General features: G+C 35.4%; 1 protein-coding gene across 1 annotated transcript in view; it reads left to right on the top strand.

Moving 5' to 3' along the window:
- Positions 1-584: 584 nt before the first annotated feature.
- LOC107665042 (ubiquitin carboxyl-terminal hydrolase 2-like) overlaps positions 585-15,655 on the top strand; it is a 38,657-nt gene continuing 23,586 nt past the window's right edge. The window contains exons 1-2 of the mRNA XM_016455783.1: positions 585-763; positions 2,275-2,839. Coding sequence (XP_016311269.1) covers positions 2,321-2,839 — 519 coding nt within the window. The 5' untranslated portion in view covers positions 585-763; positions 2,275-2,320. The remainder of the gene's footprint in view (positions 764-2,274; positions 2,840-15,655) is intronic.

Below are 15,655 nucleotides of genomic sequence, written 5' to 3'. Positions count from 1 at the left end.
TTTAAGATGTATATAGTAGGCCATGTTTGATGGATATGAACACTTTTGCCCTGTACTATAAATACTCAATGTACTGTATGAATCACTGACATAAAGTGGATTGTTAAGAGTCATCAACTCCATTTGCAATTTAATCTGGCAATATCACTCATACCTCATGGTGATGATGATGATGATATTAATGGAAGATTCAAGGACTGTTTCTAATCACTTTGCTCATGACACCACACAACTGAAATATACTGCATTTCCTGTAGGTTTGGGACTGCCATAAACCATTGGTAACGTATGTAGTCAGCTGATTGGTGACCAAACCCTTGATGTCCATACTTACTGTAACAATGTTTTCTTATTCTAGGGGTTGTTCGTTTTGTTTTGTTTTTAATCTGATATGATTTATTTGAGAATAAAGTGAGCAATTCACATTGATTCTGCTTCTATTTATAGTGCATTAGTCATGACTTCTGCCTCAAGCCAAAGATAGAGAGAGAGAGAGAGAGAGAGAGAGAGAGAGAGAACGAACGATCCGCGTTGCTATGGCGACCGCTTGGGAGGCGGTTCCTTAAATCCTGACTTGAGAAAAGCGCAAATATCCGAGCAGGACTCTGTGCTGGTATGCTGCCACTCCAACCAACTGATCGAGTGCGTAATGCTGAGCCAGTGCCGTGCGATTTTCTGCTGAATCTTGAAATAGCGCGTGGTATTTAGGAAAATCCAGGAATATTTTGCTGGTCACTCGGGAGGATGAACTGGAATTCCGCTGGTAAGCATTTTAAGAGTTATGGGGGAGGCTCTTGCGCAGGATTAAACGTGACATAATTTACCCTCATCAGCTAAACTTCTATTACCAACCCTGTCTATTCCCGATCATAGCGTTCATGCAATTTAACGAGACCACCAGCCGTTTTCAATGGCAGTTTTCCACAGTCAGCGTTAATGAGTGGGCAGTGAATGCAGTGTTTATAGTAACTGCTGTATCCTACAGTAACAGTCTCTGTTTGACTCACGCTCAGATTGCGTCCACTTCTTTAATAGGTAGCAGTGCATTACTTAATTACTCAGCCCTTAGCCAATGCGCATTCCTCTTCATCCAGTCAGTTCTTTACATCACTACAAACACGCTCTCTTCGTCATCATCATCATCATATTCTCCTACTTCATTTTTACCCTCATCTTCATTGTCATTATTATCATCTTCATTCATCATCATCCTGTTCTTTTTTTCATAATTTTCTCCTTCGTCATTATTTTAATTGTCTTCATAATTTTCTTTCAATTCTAAGTAAAAACAAAACAAAAAAGCAATACTTATATGTTTTTAGACACCATGGTAATTCCATTTTTACCTTAAAGTATCAGTCTGATATCATCATTACCATCTGATACTATCTTTTTTTTTTTTTTAGCCATATCATAGACTATGGAACTCATTCTGTTTGTTTTTCCAGTTTGTAGCCTATTATTATATTTATAATTATGAAACTACAGTAATTTTTTATATTATGGAAGGGTTAGGTTTTATATTATGGAAGATTAGGGTTAGGTTTAGGGTTAAGAGTAGCTATAACCAACATACTATAGGTCTGCATTTGATTGTATAATTTATTGTATGTTGCAGCTTTTATTTCATACTTCATCAGCTGTGAAAGCAATGTAATTTTGCTTTACAAACTTTTCATACATAAAAATAAATAAATGTACTTCAGACGATTATCCACCCAGCCATGTTTTTCTTTGCAGGAGATGTAACAAATAGTAGTAGATGTAACTAGACAACTGCGTTACGTAGACCCTACTCAAATTTTTGCTTGTGAAAAGATTTTTTTTTTTCCAAGTTTATTTATAGGAAGTGCCTTTGTTCATGGTTTAGTTAAGTTCTCACAGAGAAGTCGTGACTTCAGCCATTTCTCGAAGGCTGCGGTGTTCTTTGAAAGATCCTCTTCTTCTTCTGCATTTCTCTTTTTGTCCAACAAAACTCCAAAATTAGAATACTTTTCAATTATAACACTCATCATCAACATTTTGAGTATCAGTGTACATTACCTGCTAGTAATTCTAGTTGACTGTTGTCCTACTTCCACACAACTGATACTGTAAGATGAGACAAGTCACGTTTATTACGTTGTCTTTGTGTTTGCATGAGCAAGAGTTTCAGTTATATCCTAAAACAGATTATTTGCTGAGACTGAAAATTTTACACACAATCTCTAATTAGCATTAGTCTCGTGTGCTTCAGCTTTGTTTAAAGCAGGCTGTATTTGTTTCTTGTGACAGTTTGGCTCTCTCCACTTTGGGGCTGATTTTGCTTCACATCTCGATCATGTCTCCAGTCTACTCACCCCCCAAATACACCACTGGCTCCACCCTCTTAAGTCCGTACAGTTCCTATGACCCCTGCGATCCCACGCTGAGATATATTGTCCGAGGTCAACCTCAGCTTTCCAGGTATGCTCCTTCCACCTCCCGCTACCTGAACCCCAGCCCTTGCCTCGCCCGAGGCGTCCTGTTCTTTCCCCAGGAGCCTGAACATGGGCGAGCTGCACCCCATTCAGAGCCCCACATCGGCCGCCGGAGTGAAAGCTACAGTAGGATGCAGGTTAAAGGTCAGATTCCCAGAATGAATGGGCCGAGGGGCCGTTCACCGTCAAGGACTGGATATAGCTGCACATCACCCTTGTCAAGGCAGCGCAGGTCGGTCAGTCAGTCAGACCTGATGCGGGAGCTGGCCACACTGGAGATCTGTGACCAAGGAGCAGTGGAGAGAGGAGTGTACACAGTCAAAGAGAGCACGATCAGGGGACGAACAGATTACTCAGGGCCTCTCTACTGGAGCTCAGAGGTGAGTTTGATAATAGAGGTACTCAGAGGTGCTTTGACAATAAATCTATCTATCTGAATCAGAATCTATCTGTATTCGTTGTTAAGATGAGCCAAATGTTTTTCTGCTTCTGTGGCCATGAGATTGTTTGGAAGTATTGTCAAAATTATAACAAATTTCATAAATCAAGGTTGCGGAGAGGCGCTTACAATGGACGTAAATGGAGCCAATTTTTGGATGATTTAAAAGCAGAAATGATAAGCTTATTATTTTAAAAGCACTCACATGAACTCTTTCAGTAAAAGGAGTGTGTGTTATTTGAACTGTAGAGCTGTTTAAATTTCCCCCCCCCCCAAAAAAAGGTATTTGACAAAAATCAAGGTTACAGAGCGGCGCTTACAATGGAAGTAAATCGAGCCAATTTTTTTATTTTTTTGTAAAACAAATGCGTTATTTGAACTGTAGAGCTGTTTTACATTTTACAGTCATTTCATTGCAGAGTTTCTCGCCATCTCAAATCAAACACATAACATGTCATTTCTACATAATCCTGAAGGCTATAGTTAGATTTTCAAACATGTTTTTAGATATGGAGCTAAACTCTAGTTTATGGAGTTGCATTGTCTTGGTGACAAAATTGTAAGATTATACAGAACTTTATACAGATAAGGTTAGTCAGGCATTTTTTACAGTAAAATCATTTTAACATGCATATATTCTGTGGCTATACTATTGAAACTAGTGAATGTTTTAACATTTATGGAACTGCCTTACCGTAACCTATATTTTTACTTTTTTATAAAAAGAAAATTAGAGAGTTTTTGGTAAATCAGTATTATGATCAATCTTAACTTGTACTGATATTCCTTTAATTATCTTATCAGCCAGCATATTACTAGCTTTAATATTCATATTATTATTTTTATTATTATTCACAGTAATGTAAAAGGACTAGAATAAAGTCGTTTTTTCTGACAAAGTGAGGCAGAGCTCTAATTACCGAAACGACTATTAGCCCTGTGATACTCAGATTTATTCACTAGAGTGCGCCGCCTTCCTCTTTTAATTAAAGCTGCTGTTTTTAAAGCTGTATTTAGAGGGCCACAGATCTTTGATAATAGGTTAAGATGAGAAATATGGCACACAAATATTATTTAAAAAAAAAAAACAACAACAAAAGAATCTATGCCTGCATTATAGTACATTTGAAAGGACCAATGAAAAGTATTTGAATGATTGGTGAAATTTTTATCAAGAAAAGGAAGAAAACTTTAATCTTGTAAACTTGATTAATTGCTCTCTTAAAGAACAACATGTGCAAAAGTGTTTTTGCTTTATGTTTTTATTCCATTTATAAAGATGCTGTAAATATAATCATTATAGATTCTATCATATAACTTTTCCTAGGCTACTGATGTGATTAGAGTATACACAAATGATGTACATCATTTTAAACATATTTGCCAAAATCAATATTTAACACAATATTAACTGTGAAAATATCTCACAAATATTGACATTTTTATACATAAGTATAGGGCAGGCCAGTATTGAAGTATTAGTATGGACTTGTCCGGGCTGTACAACCAGCACATGCAATAACTGATCGTTGATTGGGTCTCGCAAACTCTGGCCTTCCATAAACATCTTCAGATTACAACTGGTTTTGCACAGTTGGCTGAGATCATTCATTTATGAGCTGACATTGTGCCACATTGATTGCTAGTCGATTGCTCTCATAGTGGGCCAGAGGTCTGTACAGTGCTGAATATAATTACTTGTTCACAGTAGCAATCGAGTATATCAGCACAATTTCATGTTGTTAGCTTGGACTTTGTCATTGTCAGGCCTATAGCGTATGGTCTGCCAAAATCAGGGTGTTATAAAAATGTGCAGTACCAGGTGCAGTTCTGCTTAGAACTCTGACTTAAGCTTATTTGTGTTCCCGTTCTCCTCCTGCCCTAACAGTGTGACATAACTAGATGCTTTGAAATTTAATCTCACCATTTTTTATGCATTATTCAAACATCAGTAGAGATCACTGTGCCAGAATGTATGTTTTTGTTTTCCTTTCTCTTCTTCTTCATTCCACTCCCATGGTCTTGTGGTGTTGGGAGAGGCCATGAAAGAGATGAAGTGGTGTCTTTATGATCTGCCTAAATCCTAAAGGTTTTTTGCCTGGCGTGTGTGTTTAGGTTACATAACTCTCTACAGTCAGGTTTAAAGTTATTGTAAGGATAAGCAGAGTGCTGGAGTACTTGTACAGAGAGATAAGGTTCAGTGTTTTTTTTCTTATCATATTAAGTGCATTATAAAGATGGATTATTTGCATTATCTTTATTTCAGTAAAGTTTTTGCACTTTTTGATTGTAAATTAGTTTAGGAATTATTCTAAGATCACAGATGCAGTTCTGCATGCTCTCTTTCTTACTCAGTATATTGCAGATTTCACTGGAAATATGAAAAATCAGTGTAAAAAGTGGAAAATGTGGATGGGATGCATTTCCCAAAAGCATCCTAAGCCTAAGTGCATCGTAGACCCATTGCCACCAATGGAGCTGCGATCAGTTTAGGCTTACGATGCTTTTGGGAAACGCAGCCCTGATCCATATTACTTTCATTGATAGAACATTACTTGGTTTATTGTAGTCACTAGTCAGATTTAGTCACATTAATTAAATAAATGTACTTGACTAAAGCCAGTTAATAAACCAGGTACCTTTAAATTTGGCACCTTATAACTTTCATCACAGTTTTTTCAACTGCTTACACACATTTTCAAAACTTTGCCTCTTTTTTTCAAAACTTTACACACAAATCCAAGAATTGCACACACAAAATGCCAAATGCCTCACATTTCTTGCAAAATGAAGCGCTGCATTAAAAAAATATCACAAACACATCTCAATAGCAAACATATGAAAACACCTTTGCCATAATATTAATTCCTGTTAGATTTTTGTGTTACATAGAGAATTATGTGTTGTGTTTTGCAAAAAGTGTGTTATGAAATTGAAAACTGAGTCAAAGGCCGAGAATTATTGTATGGTTTTGCAGATTTGGTGTGCGGTTCTGGTGTTTGAGTGTCAGGTTTCAGAAATTGTGTGACAAGTAAAGATTTTTGTGTGTAACTAAGTGATATAAAGTTAATATACTCTGCTTGAACTCAAAATGTCAAAATCTTATTTCCACCTAAATATGTACTGATAAACACCATGATAATACAGGCGGTGCAATAAAAAGCCATGATAAGTTCAGTGACTTGTCCTTAAAACATGATCAGTACTTGTACATGGGCATTGCACATGATCATACAAACAAAGACACACAAAACACCATCAGGGTAACACACATGACACTAAAATAATACCATACAAATGAACTCAATAACATCAAATGTAACACAAAACACCCTAATGTAGATTACTGGTAACAAAAATAAGAAATAAGACCAAAACTATTTCTGTAGTTATTATAATGGTTTGTCATGTGTCACACAGTGGCTTCTGGGAATATCCTTTTAGTGTTTTTATAATAAACTATTTGGTAATTCATCATTTTTACTTGCCAAAACCATAAATCTGAAAGTATTTTACAGAAAAATTACACATAATGTGATATTAAACCATTTACAAATATAATATTTATATTATATTTTTACACATATAAAATATGACTTAAACCAATTAGAAGGTTTTTAGTGTAGCCTTTTTTCTGTAAAAACTACTGTACAGTGTAGATGTTACCACATAAAGTACATTTTTAAAGGGACAGTTCACCCCAAAATGACAGTTCTATCATCATTTACTCACCTCCACGTTGTTCCAAACCTGTATGGTTTTTGTGGAACACAAAAAAACATATTTTGAAAAAAGATATTGATTGATTGATACAATAAAAGTCAGTGTAGTTCAGTATTGTTCAGTTGAAACATATTTGGATGAACTATCCCTTTTTGCACAAAAAGTTTCACAAACAAACAGTATTACACGGCAGTCTACTGATGTTTCAAAAAATGCCAAATCTAGAACCATAAGACCTTCATCATAAGCATTCACACTAACAAATCTCTGACTATTAAAGAAAAATACTTATGTTAGGGAGATGGAATATTTGTTTAGCTATTTGTAGTGCTGCTGATGTGATCCATTTCTAATTTTGTTCTTGATGCATAGTTTCTGAAGAAAATGTAGTCAGACTTCAATTAAGGTCTTGCGCTATGACATTAGGTCCAGTGTGTGTGTATGTGTGTGTGTGTGTGTGTGTGTGTGTGTTAGTGTGAGAAAGGTCGAGAGCAAGAGAGAAAGGGAGTGAGTGCTTAAGTAGAACATCATATTGTAGTTAAATCATTGGGAGAGTCTCATACTGATGCCACTCCTTTCACTCTCCCACGTCAAGTCAAAGCATGTGGTAGGTTCAGGATATAAGTATTTGTACACACACATCACATGCACAGACAAGATAAATTCCTATACAAACCATGAAACACTCAACAATACATCTGTGGTGTGTGATTGAAATTGCATGAGAACATATCTTCTGTCCTGCATTCCAAATCTCTCTGTCACATACGAATCACCTCCTGGGAACTGTGCCGATCTCTCACCATGACAACCAAACATGTCTGCACAAGTCACCAGAATGAGTCAACTCTTCTTGTGAGCTTAATAAAAGCTGTTAGTATAGTATACCAGAGAATCTTAAGTTGCCTGGGCGTTGCTGTGTGAATGAAGTTTGCAGCTTCTTGCGTGGCAGAAACAATGATCTTTGTCCTGTCTAAGATCATCTAGTTGATCTCTAGTTGGAAACCTGTCAAGAACAGATCATACCTGGGCCATGTTTCAATGCAAAATCAAAAGAAAGAAATAGGAATTATATTACACAAAAATAACATAAAGCCTGTATTTAGGACCATTAAGTGCTTAAATGTCATCAAAATGATGTCACAATGTAAACAATACTAATGGTATTCAAAAGGCTTGGCTTATATACACACACTACTGTTCAAAATGGGATCAGTTTTTTTTTATTCAGCAAGAACGCATTAAATTGATCAAAAGTGACAGTAAAAACCTTTATGTTGATACAAAAAATATATTTAAAATAAATGCTGTTCTTTTGAATTTTTATTTATCAACAAAAGAAAAGAAAGAAAAAAATATCATGGTTTCCACAAAACATATTAAGCAGCAGAACCATTTTTAACATTGATAATAATAAGAAATGTTTCTTGAACAGTAAATCAGCATGTTAGAATGATTTCTGAAGGATCATGTGACACTGAAGAGTAACGGCTGCTGCAAATTCAGCTTCGCCATCACAGGACTAAATTACATTTTAAAATATATCAAAATAGAAAACAGTCATAATAATAGTTAACAAAATTACTTGTTTTACTGCATTGTTTTTTATAAATGCAGGCTTGGTGTGCATAAGAGATTTCATTCATAGACTTTTTAAAAAATCTTTCCATCTGAGCTAAAATATGAGATCCCAATTTTAATGTTTTATAATTTATTTTATTGCTGCAGCTCTGTATGTGAACAACTGTCTTGTTTGTGTCTATTTTTATTTTTCCATTTAAGGAGGAACATTTGAGACAGATTTGATACTTAAAATATTACTGAGAGTTACATTACTGTATGTCTCCCGTGCTCTGTGGAAAGCTATTAAATTTTCCTTTGGGTATTTCTGCTATTAACGAACGGCTCTAGACTAGACTGTTTTACTACCTTTGATGTTTAATGGAAATGTCCTGAATTTCGCAGAAAGCTTGCTGCGCAGAACTCATGTTGAACAGAAGTCAGTGAAAGTCATTGACCCATTACTTCCTATACCTTTTTTTAACCTACAGAAATTTACTATACTTATAAGTCTTATTTTCCAAAATGTGACAACTGGAAGCTTATTACAACATAATTTGCTTGATTCAGCTCCTTGTGGCATTTAGTTGGCTCCATTATTAGTAGAGCAGGAGTCATAATATAAGTATAGACTTTTTCAGAAGGATTTTTAGTAAGGAATGACTAAAATTTTGCACATTTACAATTTGAAGGACTGTAAAGCAGTAAAGATCATGCTTATTACTCATGGCCCAGATAAGATGCTTTATTGCCAGACCGATCAACTTTGTACTTTCATCTAAATTAGTGTCAAGGCAATTTGGCTTATTTTGGCCCGCAGTATGAGCAGGTCTGGGGCCAGCTGTGTACTTTGCCGGGTAAGAGCCATTTGAAGTGACAGTGCAAGACTTCCCCTGATAAATTCCAGAGACAGTATGACTTCATGTAGACTGCACAAGCTGAGGGAAGCCATGGCTTCAATCATGTAGGCTTCCTACAAATTAAGCCCTTCTTAAAGTTCTACAAAATGCATCAGGAAATGCCTATAATTAGATTTGATGATCATGTGCATCTCCATACTTGAGAATTCTTCGCCACGTGACTTTATAGGCATATAATTAGGCTTCAAATTCAGTGTAAAATGTAAACCGATTACCATTTGGGTTCAACCTTAGCAGGATGCCTTCAGGGGAATCAGAACAGTCAATGCTGTCAGATTCATGTCATTTTACGATCACACAAATGCAATGCAAGATTGTGTTTCCTGTCTAAGCTTTGATTGGCTCAGCCGAAGGGATGTGAAGAGGCAATCTGGAGATCCTGAGATCCTGTGATGAGGAGTTCATACTCACTCACCACATTCCACACAATGTAATAGCTCTCTGTACACTGTAAAAAAAATTCTGTAGTTTTTACAAAATAATTTTGGCAGCTGTGGTTGCCAGAATAATTTTGTAAAAAATACAGAAATCTGTAAACACATTTACGGCCAAAAACGGTAAATTTTACAGTATACAACTGTAATTTACAAACAAGAAAATTTGAATGTAAACCAGTAAATACTGTTAACCTATTAACATTTTTTTTCCGTAGCGTTTTTACAAAATTTTACAGTTAAAATTACACTTATTTTTTACAGTGTACTCTCTGGCTTGCGCTGTAGAACAAACATGCCAGATTCCTGACATGCCATGCATCTGGATGACTTTGTTAAGAGCATGTGTGCATACAGTTCTGCATTTTTGTTGATTTGCTCATGTGGTTGCATGTGTTGAGCAACAAGTCAGTTCCATTTGTTGACCAGTCATACCTGAAAATATATGTAAAGGCCTGATTAGAACTGCACCCTTATATGATTCAAAGTAATATGTTAGAAGAGTCACTGTCATTTCTATAAAGTAAAAAAAAACATTGTTCACTGGGCCACATTTATAGGGATACACCAAATATTGGTATTATATATGTTATCGGCCAGTATTAGAGATTTTTTGATACTGTCTATACTGTATATCAGATGATATTGGATTTTTAAAGAGGTCATTACATACCTTTATTATTATTTCAATATGTTCCTTGATTTTCACTTATAACGTGAGTAAAAAATGTTGCACATCAAACAAAAATATATTTTTGGAAAAAATTCTGATTTTTTAACCCAAATTCTGACCCTCTGTCAGAAAGGTTTTAGTGTTGCGTCTCCTTCATGACTTGTCAGCAAACGACAGTGTTATGTTACTACAAAAAGCATCAACACCCCCCTCTATTGCATTAAAATAGTTGATGTTTTGAAATAATAATCTATAAATATCAAATGGCAGACAAATTGTGAAATTGCTTGCTTACACTTTGCGATATGGCTGCTATCAGATCCAATACAGCCTGCACTACTTCATCAGTAAAAGTTTCTTTGCAAATGATTATAAAACTGCAATGAAATGTTCAGAACAAACATAATCCTCCAGTGTTATCCAGGGCTTCATATAGTGTATTCCAGCCTTTAGGTGATTAACTAACCACCCAGAACACCCTAGCATCTTGACGATGCTTAAGAAATAAATATAAACTCACCCAACCCAAGCTCATTATGGCACTCTGGGTAAGCTATCAAGCAAGTTTACTATGTCAGAAAAGCCATACATATGAAGCTGGTTTTGTGATGCAGCTGTCAAAATTGAATAGGATTCACAAATCATGTGTTTGAAGTCATAACAGTATTGTGGTCAAAACCACACAAAAATAAGTCTGTTCATTAATTTATAATATGCCCTGTAATCATAATGAAAAGGCGAAATGTGTGAAAAGGAAGTTGTTGGTGTTTTACTGCCACTAGTGTTTATTTCAGCTTGAAACTGCAGTGAATAGTATGTATAGGTACGTTTTTGGAGTTCATTACAAACAGTGGATTACAAAACATTCTTCAGTGAATTGCCCGCATCTTGGTGATGACCTTTCCATGATGAAGAACATTTAAAATATATATATAAAATCAACACATTTTACAATGCATATTTTAAATCTGTTCCAAAGAATTCTGCACTTTTTCTCTCACAGTCCTTGCAGAAATGTAAAGAGTGCAGATTCTGTGTGAACTTTGTAATAGATTAGGCAATACAATTTTGGTGATTCTCTACATACAATCTGCTCTTAAGTCACCTGTTATCTTTTGACGTCTATCATATCATCTCATTTCATGGGAGAAACACCCTTGAAATATGACTGTCTATGATTTGGTGAAAGATAGGTATGCAAGTATCCACCTCCAGGCCACACTTTGTGCACAGTAAGGTGCTTTAGTTTGCCATTGCATAGGGCTCTACCTCCCCAGAGGTAACAAACACCTAATGGCACAGGATTTATTACCCCCCTTGAGTACACACTTCCGTTGAGTCAGCACACAAGTGGCTTAAGGATTGAGGGAGTATTTTGTATGTCAGTGTGTATTTTTCTATGAAAAAAACAGCTGATATGTATCTGTAAGGTCCACACGATTTGGCCCAACGGAGGTATCCAATGGTGGATGAAGGTTTCCTGCGTGTTCGGTCTTTTCGGCGCACAAAGTTATTTAATTTAAGTTCAACTCTAATCTGACTCCATTTTATTATGACTTCGAATTTAGATTGTCATACGAATTGGTTGTTCGTCCATTTCTAATTATTATTATTCTGACATTCGATTATTCTTTTAACTCTTTATATTTACTCGTTCATTAGGAATCTGTGTCGCTCAGGGTGCCTCACGTCGGCCGTTTTACGTGGGCCCCACGATCACAAACTCTCCAGTCTGATCATTAGTCAGTTTATTATGACCTCAAATTTAGATTGTCATATGAATTGGTTGCTTGACCATTTCTAATTATTATTATTATAACATTTGATTATTCTATTTAACTCTTTACTTTATATTTACTCGCTCATTAGGAATTTATGTCGCTCAGGGAGCCTCACGTTGGTCGTTTTACATGGTCCCCACGATCACAAAATTGCCAGTCTGAACATTAGCCAGAGGTTATGACTAATACTATTTAATAGGTCGCCAATGCTTACCATTCTTTAAATATTAGGTCTGTTTAGCCCCCTACAGTTACCCATGTACAACTTAGTTAAAGCTCAAACAATAATCAGCGGTTATGCTAGTAGTATTTGTCTAGCCCCCGATAGTTATATAACTACTTACAACTTAATTAAAGCTGAGACAATAATCAGCAGTTATGCTAGTACTATGAAATATGTTAATATTTCAATAGTATTTTTATCTAGCCCCCGATAGTTAAAATAACTACGTACAACTTGAATAAAGCTCAAACAATAATCAGCAGTTATGCTAGTACTATGAAATATGTTAATATTTCAATAGTATTTTTATCTAGCCCCCGATAGTTAAAATAACTACGTACAACTTGAATAAAGCTCAAACAATAATCAGCAGTTATGCTAGTACTATGAAATATGTTAATATTTCAATAGTATTTTTATCTAGCCCCCGATAGTTAAAATAACTACGTACAACTTGAATAAAGCTCAAACAATAATCAGCAGTTATGCTAGTACTATTTGTCTAGCCCCTGATAGTTAATATAACTACGTACAACTTAATTAAAGCTGAGACAATAGCCAGCGGTTATGACCAGTACTATGACTAGACCCCCATAGTTAATGCAACTGAGTACAACTTAACTAAAGTCAAGCAGTTAGTCAAAAATCTAGAATCTCACCTGATGTGCTCTATGCTCCATCTAACCTGAGATCTAGTAAGCTGTATCTAGTACCCTGAATGCAGATTTGTGGAAACATACGCCTTCACTTAATCTACTTGAGAAAATAATTTCAGAGTAAGTCAGAATAAATCAAATGTAACAATTTATTATCAGTCAGGTAAATATGTATTATGCCAATTACATAGCCAATTCAAAGATAACAAATCATATCAATACAAAACATCAAATTCTCAAAGAGAAATCTAAGAGAAAAAGATGCATACCTGACCTTAGAAAATACATAGTATGGAGTGTAGAGACACACACCACACTACGGGCTTTCTGGCTACAGAATCGCCCCGATCTTCTTGCAAGATTTCCTTAAGTACTCAGCCCAAGACCAACATCCCCCGAAATGGAGACAGGAACTAACAATTGGAATTTGTATTGATCGAGTTAACACCTTTTGGGACAAAAGGTAATTTTGCATGAAAATCACTGGGAAATGACACGCCCTCTACAGTGAGCAAAATATCTCTAAACTCTTAGGATCTGTATTGCCTTTTAGTTTACTACTTGTAAGAATGAGACCATTGTACCAGACGCACAGAGACAATTCAAATGATACCAAACATGACTGTAAATATCACCTGCATCCATGTAGAACATTATATTCTACTATTGCCCATCATGAGTGCGCTGAATGAAGGGAAGGATGGGTGAGGGGAAGGAAGGGGATGAGAAGGAACAAATGCATAGGTGAGAGAGACGTTTTTTCGCATTTTCTCACAGTGAGATGTGGAAACAGATGTCTGTATTTGAATACACTTTGTGTGTATTGTCCGTCTCAGAAGATCAAAGTGTCTGAGGTTCTGTAATTCTTACATATCCAAATATCTTTGTAATAATGATTGCCTTAGTGAATGATGGCTTTTTTATTATTAGGGAAAATTCTGATTGCCTCCTTTATTTGTAATGAATATATACAGACCTGGTTTTTCTAGGAACCTCAGACTTGGTTATGCAACAAACCTGCAAACTAAGTCATCTCAGATTGCTCTAATAACATCAACATTTGACCTGTTACCAACCTATTGTCTCTACCACAAACAACTGAGTCTCTGTTATCATTTCAGATTAATGATGTGACTAATTTGCCCCTATTTCCAGGCTTCACAGGTAACAGTGCTCATGGCTATAGGGCAGATTCAGGAAAAGTCACTGATTTAGAAATCATGATTTAACTAAGATTACATGGGATATGGATGGACTGTGTTTTTACTTAAACTCTCAGCACACACTGTGGTTGACATGGCGATGATATAATGTCCAGAGGGAACTAGAGGAAACATCAGAGGCATGGGACAGAAAAGCAGCAACAAGAGCCGTTGCTAGAGTTACCTAAGAACACAGTTGTGCAGAATGTGCACTCATGTGCTTCTTTTGCTTGTAAGCCTTTGAGTCTTTTTAAGTTTTTGGGCTTTAAGTCTATTTGCGTTCCCATAGCAAATACAAGGGTACACAATGTCTCTGGCTGTCTCAGTGTCCACTGTCCCACAAATACTCACCGTTCTCTGTAATTCCTCTTATAACTCCAGCTGTCACTGAAAAACCTTTGATCCTCATCCGCACGGTCATATCTCAGTTAAAGGTGAAGTATGCCTTTTCTACATATAAAAATATACAGTACATAAATATAGTTTTAATATTAACCAGCCAGTTGCAATGATTTTTTGGGAAAACAGACAAAGCTTGTTAACAGACCCAAACAAATCAATTTGAAAAAAACCTATGCAGAGTTCCACAAAATTGGGTTGTCTGTCACTCAGCAATCATCTACACATCTCCAGCCCTTTGTATATTTATTTATCTAGTTTTGGCTTTTTTAATAAATACAATACACCATTTAATTGCAGCTCCATTCACACATTTTTCCATTTTTTTGTAATCAATTATAGAAAATTCTGCAGATTTTTTTTCTGAAAATCAACAGAAAAAATGCCTCACAGTAAATCCCACAGATTCTGCCCAGGCATGTGTCACGCCCTCTTTATATAACTAATAACTATCGGCTTTGTGGCTAAATATAACAAAGAAGGCATAACAATAAACTTTCTATTTAAAGCTCAAAACTATTCTAGTAAATTCTCTGACTGACTATTACACACTTCTCACATGATACTGTTTATATTTTACAAGATAGTAGAACTTGCACATTATTTTTAAAACACACTGAACCTGTTTAAATGCAAACATATACTATATTAATGGGAATATATTGGTGATTCTTTGAATTCCTGATAAATGCATTATGTAAACACATTACCCAATCTCAGTACTTCTGTACTGCACATATTTGTTGCAGAGAAGGCAATGCTGGAATGCATTGCGATGGGCTTGTGAAAAATCAATTTAAGATTGCAGATAAGGCAAGTGAAATGATTATAAATAATCAAAGATATTTCATTCCACACTGAAAATTATAATAAATACTTCAGTGTAATTGAAATTGGCTTATTTTATGTAATATTAGTGTCCCATGTATTTTTATACTATTTTTATACTGAGTATCACACAGATGAAATTTGAAACTTGAAATATATTGTGACTCAAATCTCCCATGCTGAGCACTGTTTGCATTAGGTATTTGCAAATCTTAGTATATTTGGAATATTTAAAATATAGAAATCTGTGGCTTTTATATATATATATATATATATATATATATATATATATATATAAACAGCAACTAAAAAGACCTTATTAAGATAAGACCTAAACATTTTTAAATGAACTGCTTAA

This window comes from Sinocyclocheilus anshuiensis, unplaced genomic scaffold, assembly GCF_001515605.1.
Source record: "Sinocyclocheilus anshuiensis isolate Anshui unplaced genomic scaffold, SAMN03320099.WGS_v1.1 scaffold399, whole genome shotgun sequence".
NCBI lineage: Eukaryota > Metazoa > Chordata > Actinopteri > Cypriniformes > Cyprinidae > Sinocyclocheilus > Sinocyclocheilus anshuiensis.
Note: the sequence above shows the minus strand (reverse complement) of the source record. Positions and strands in the feature narration are given on the sequence as shown.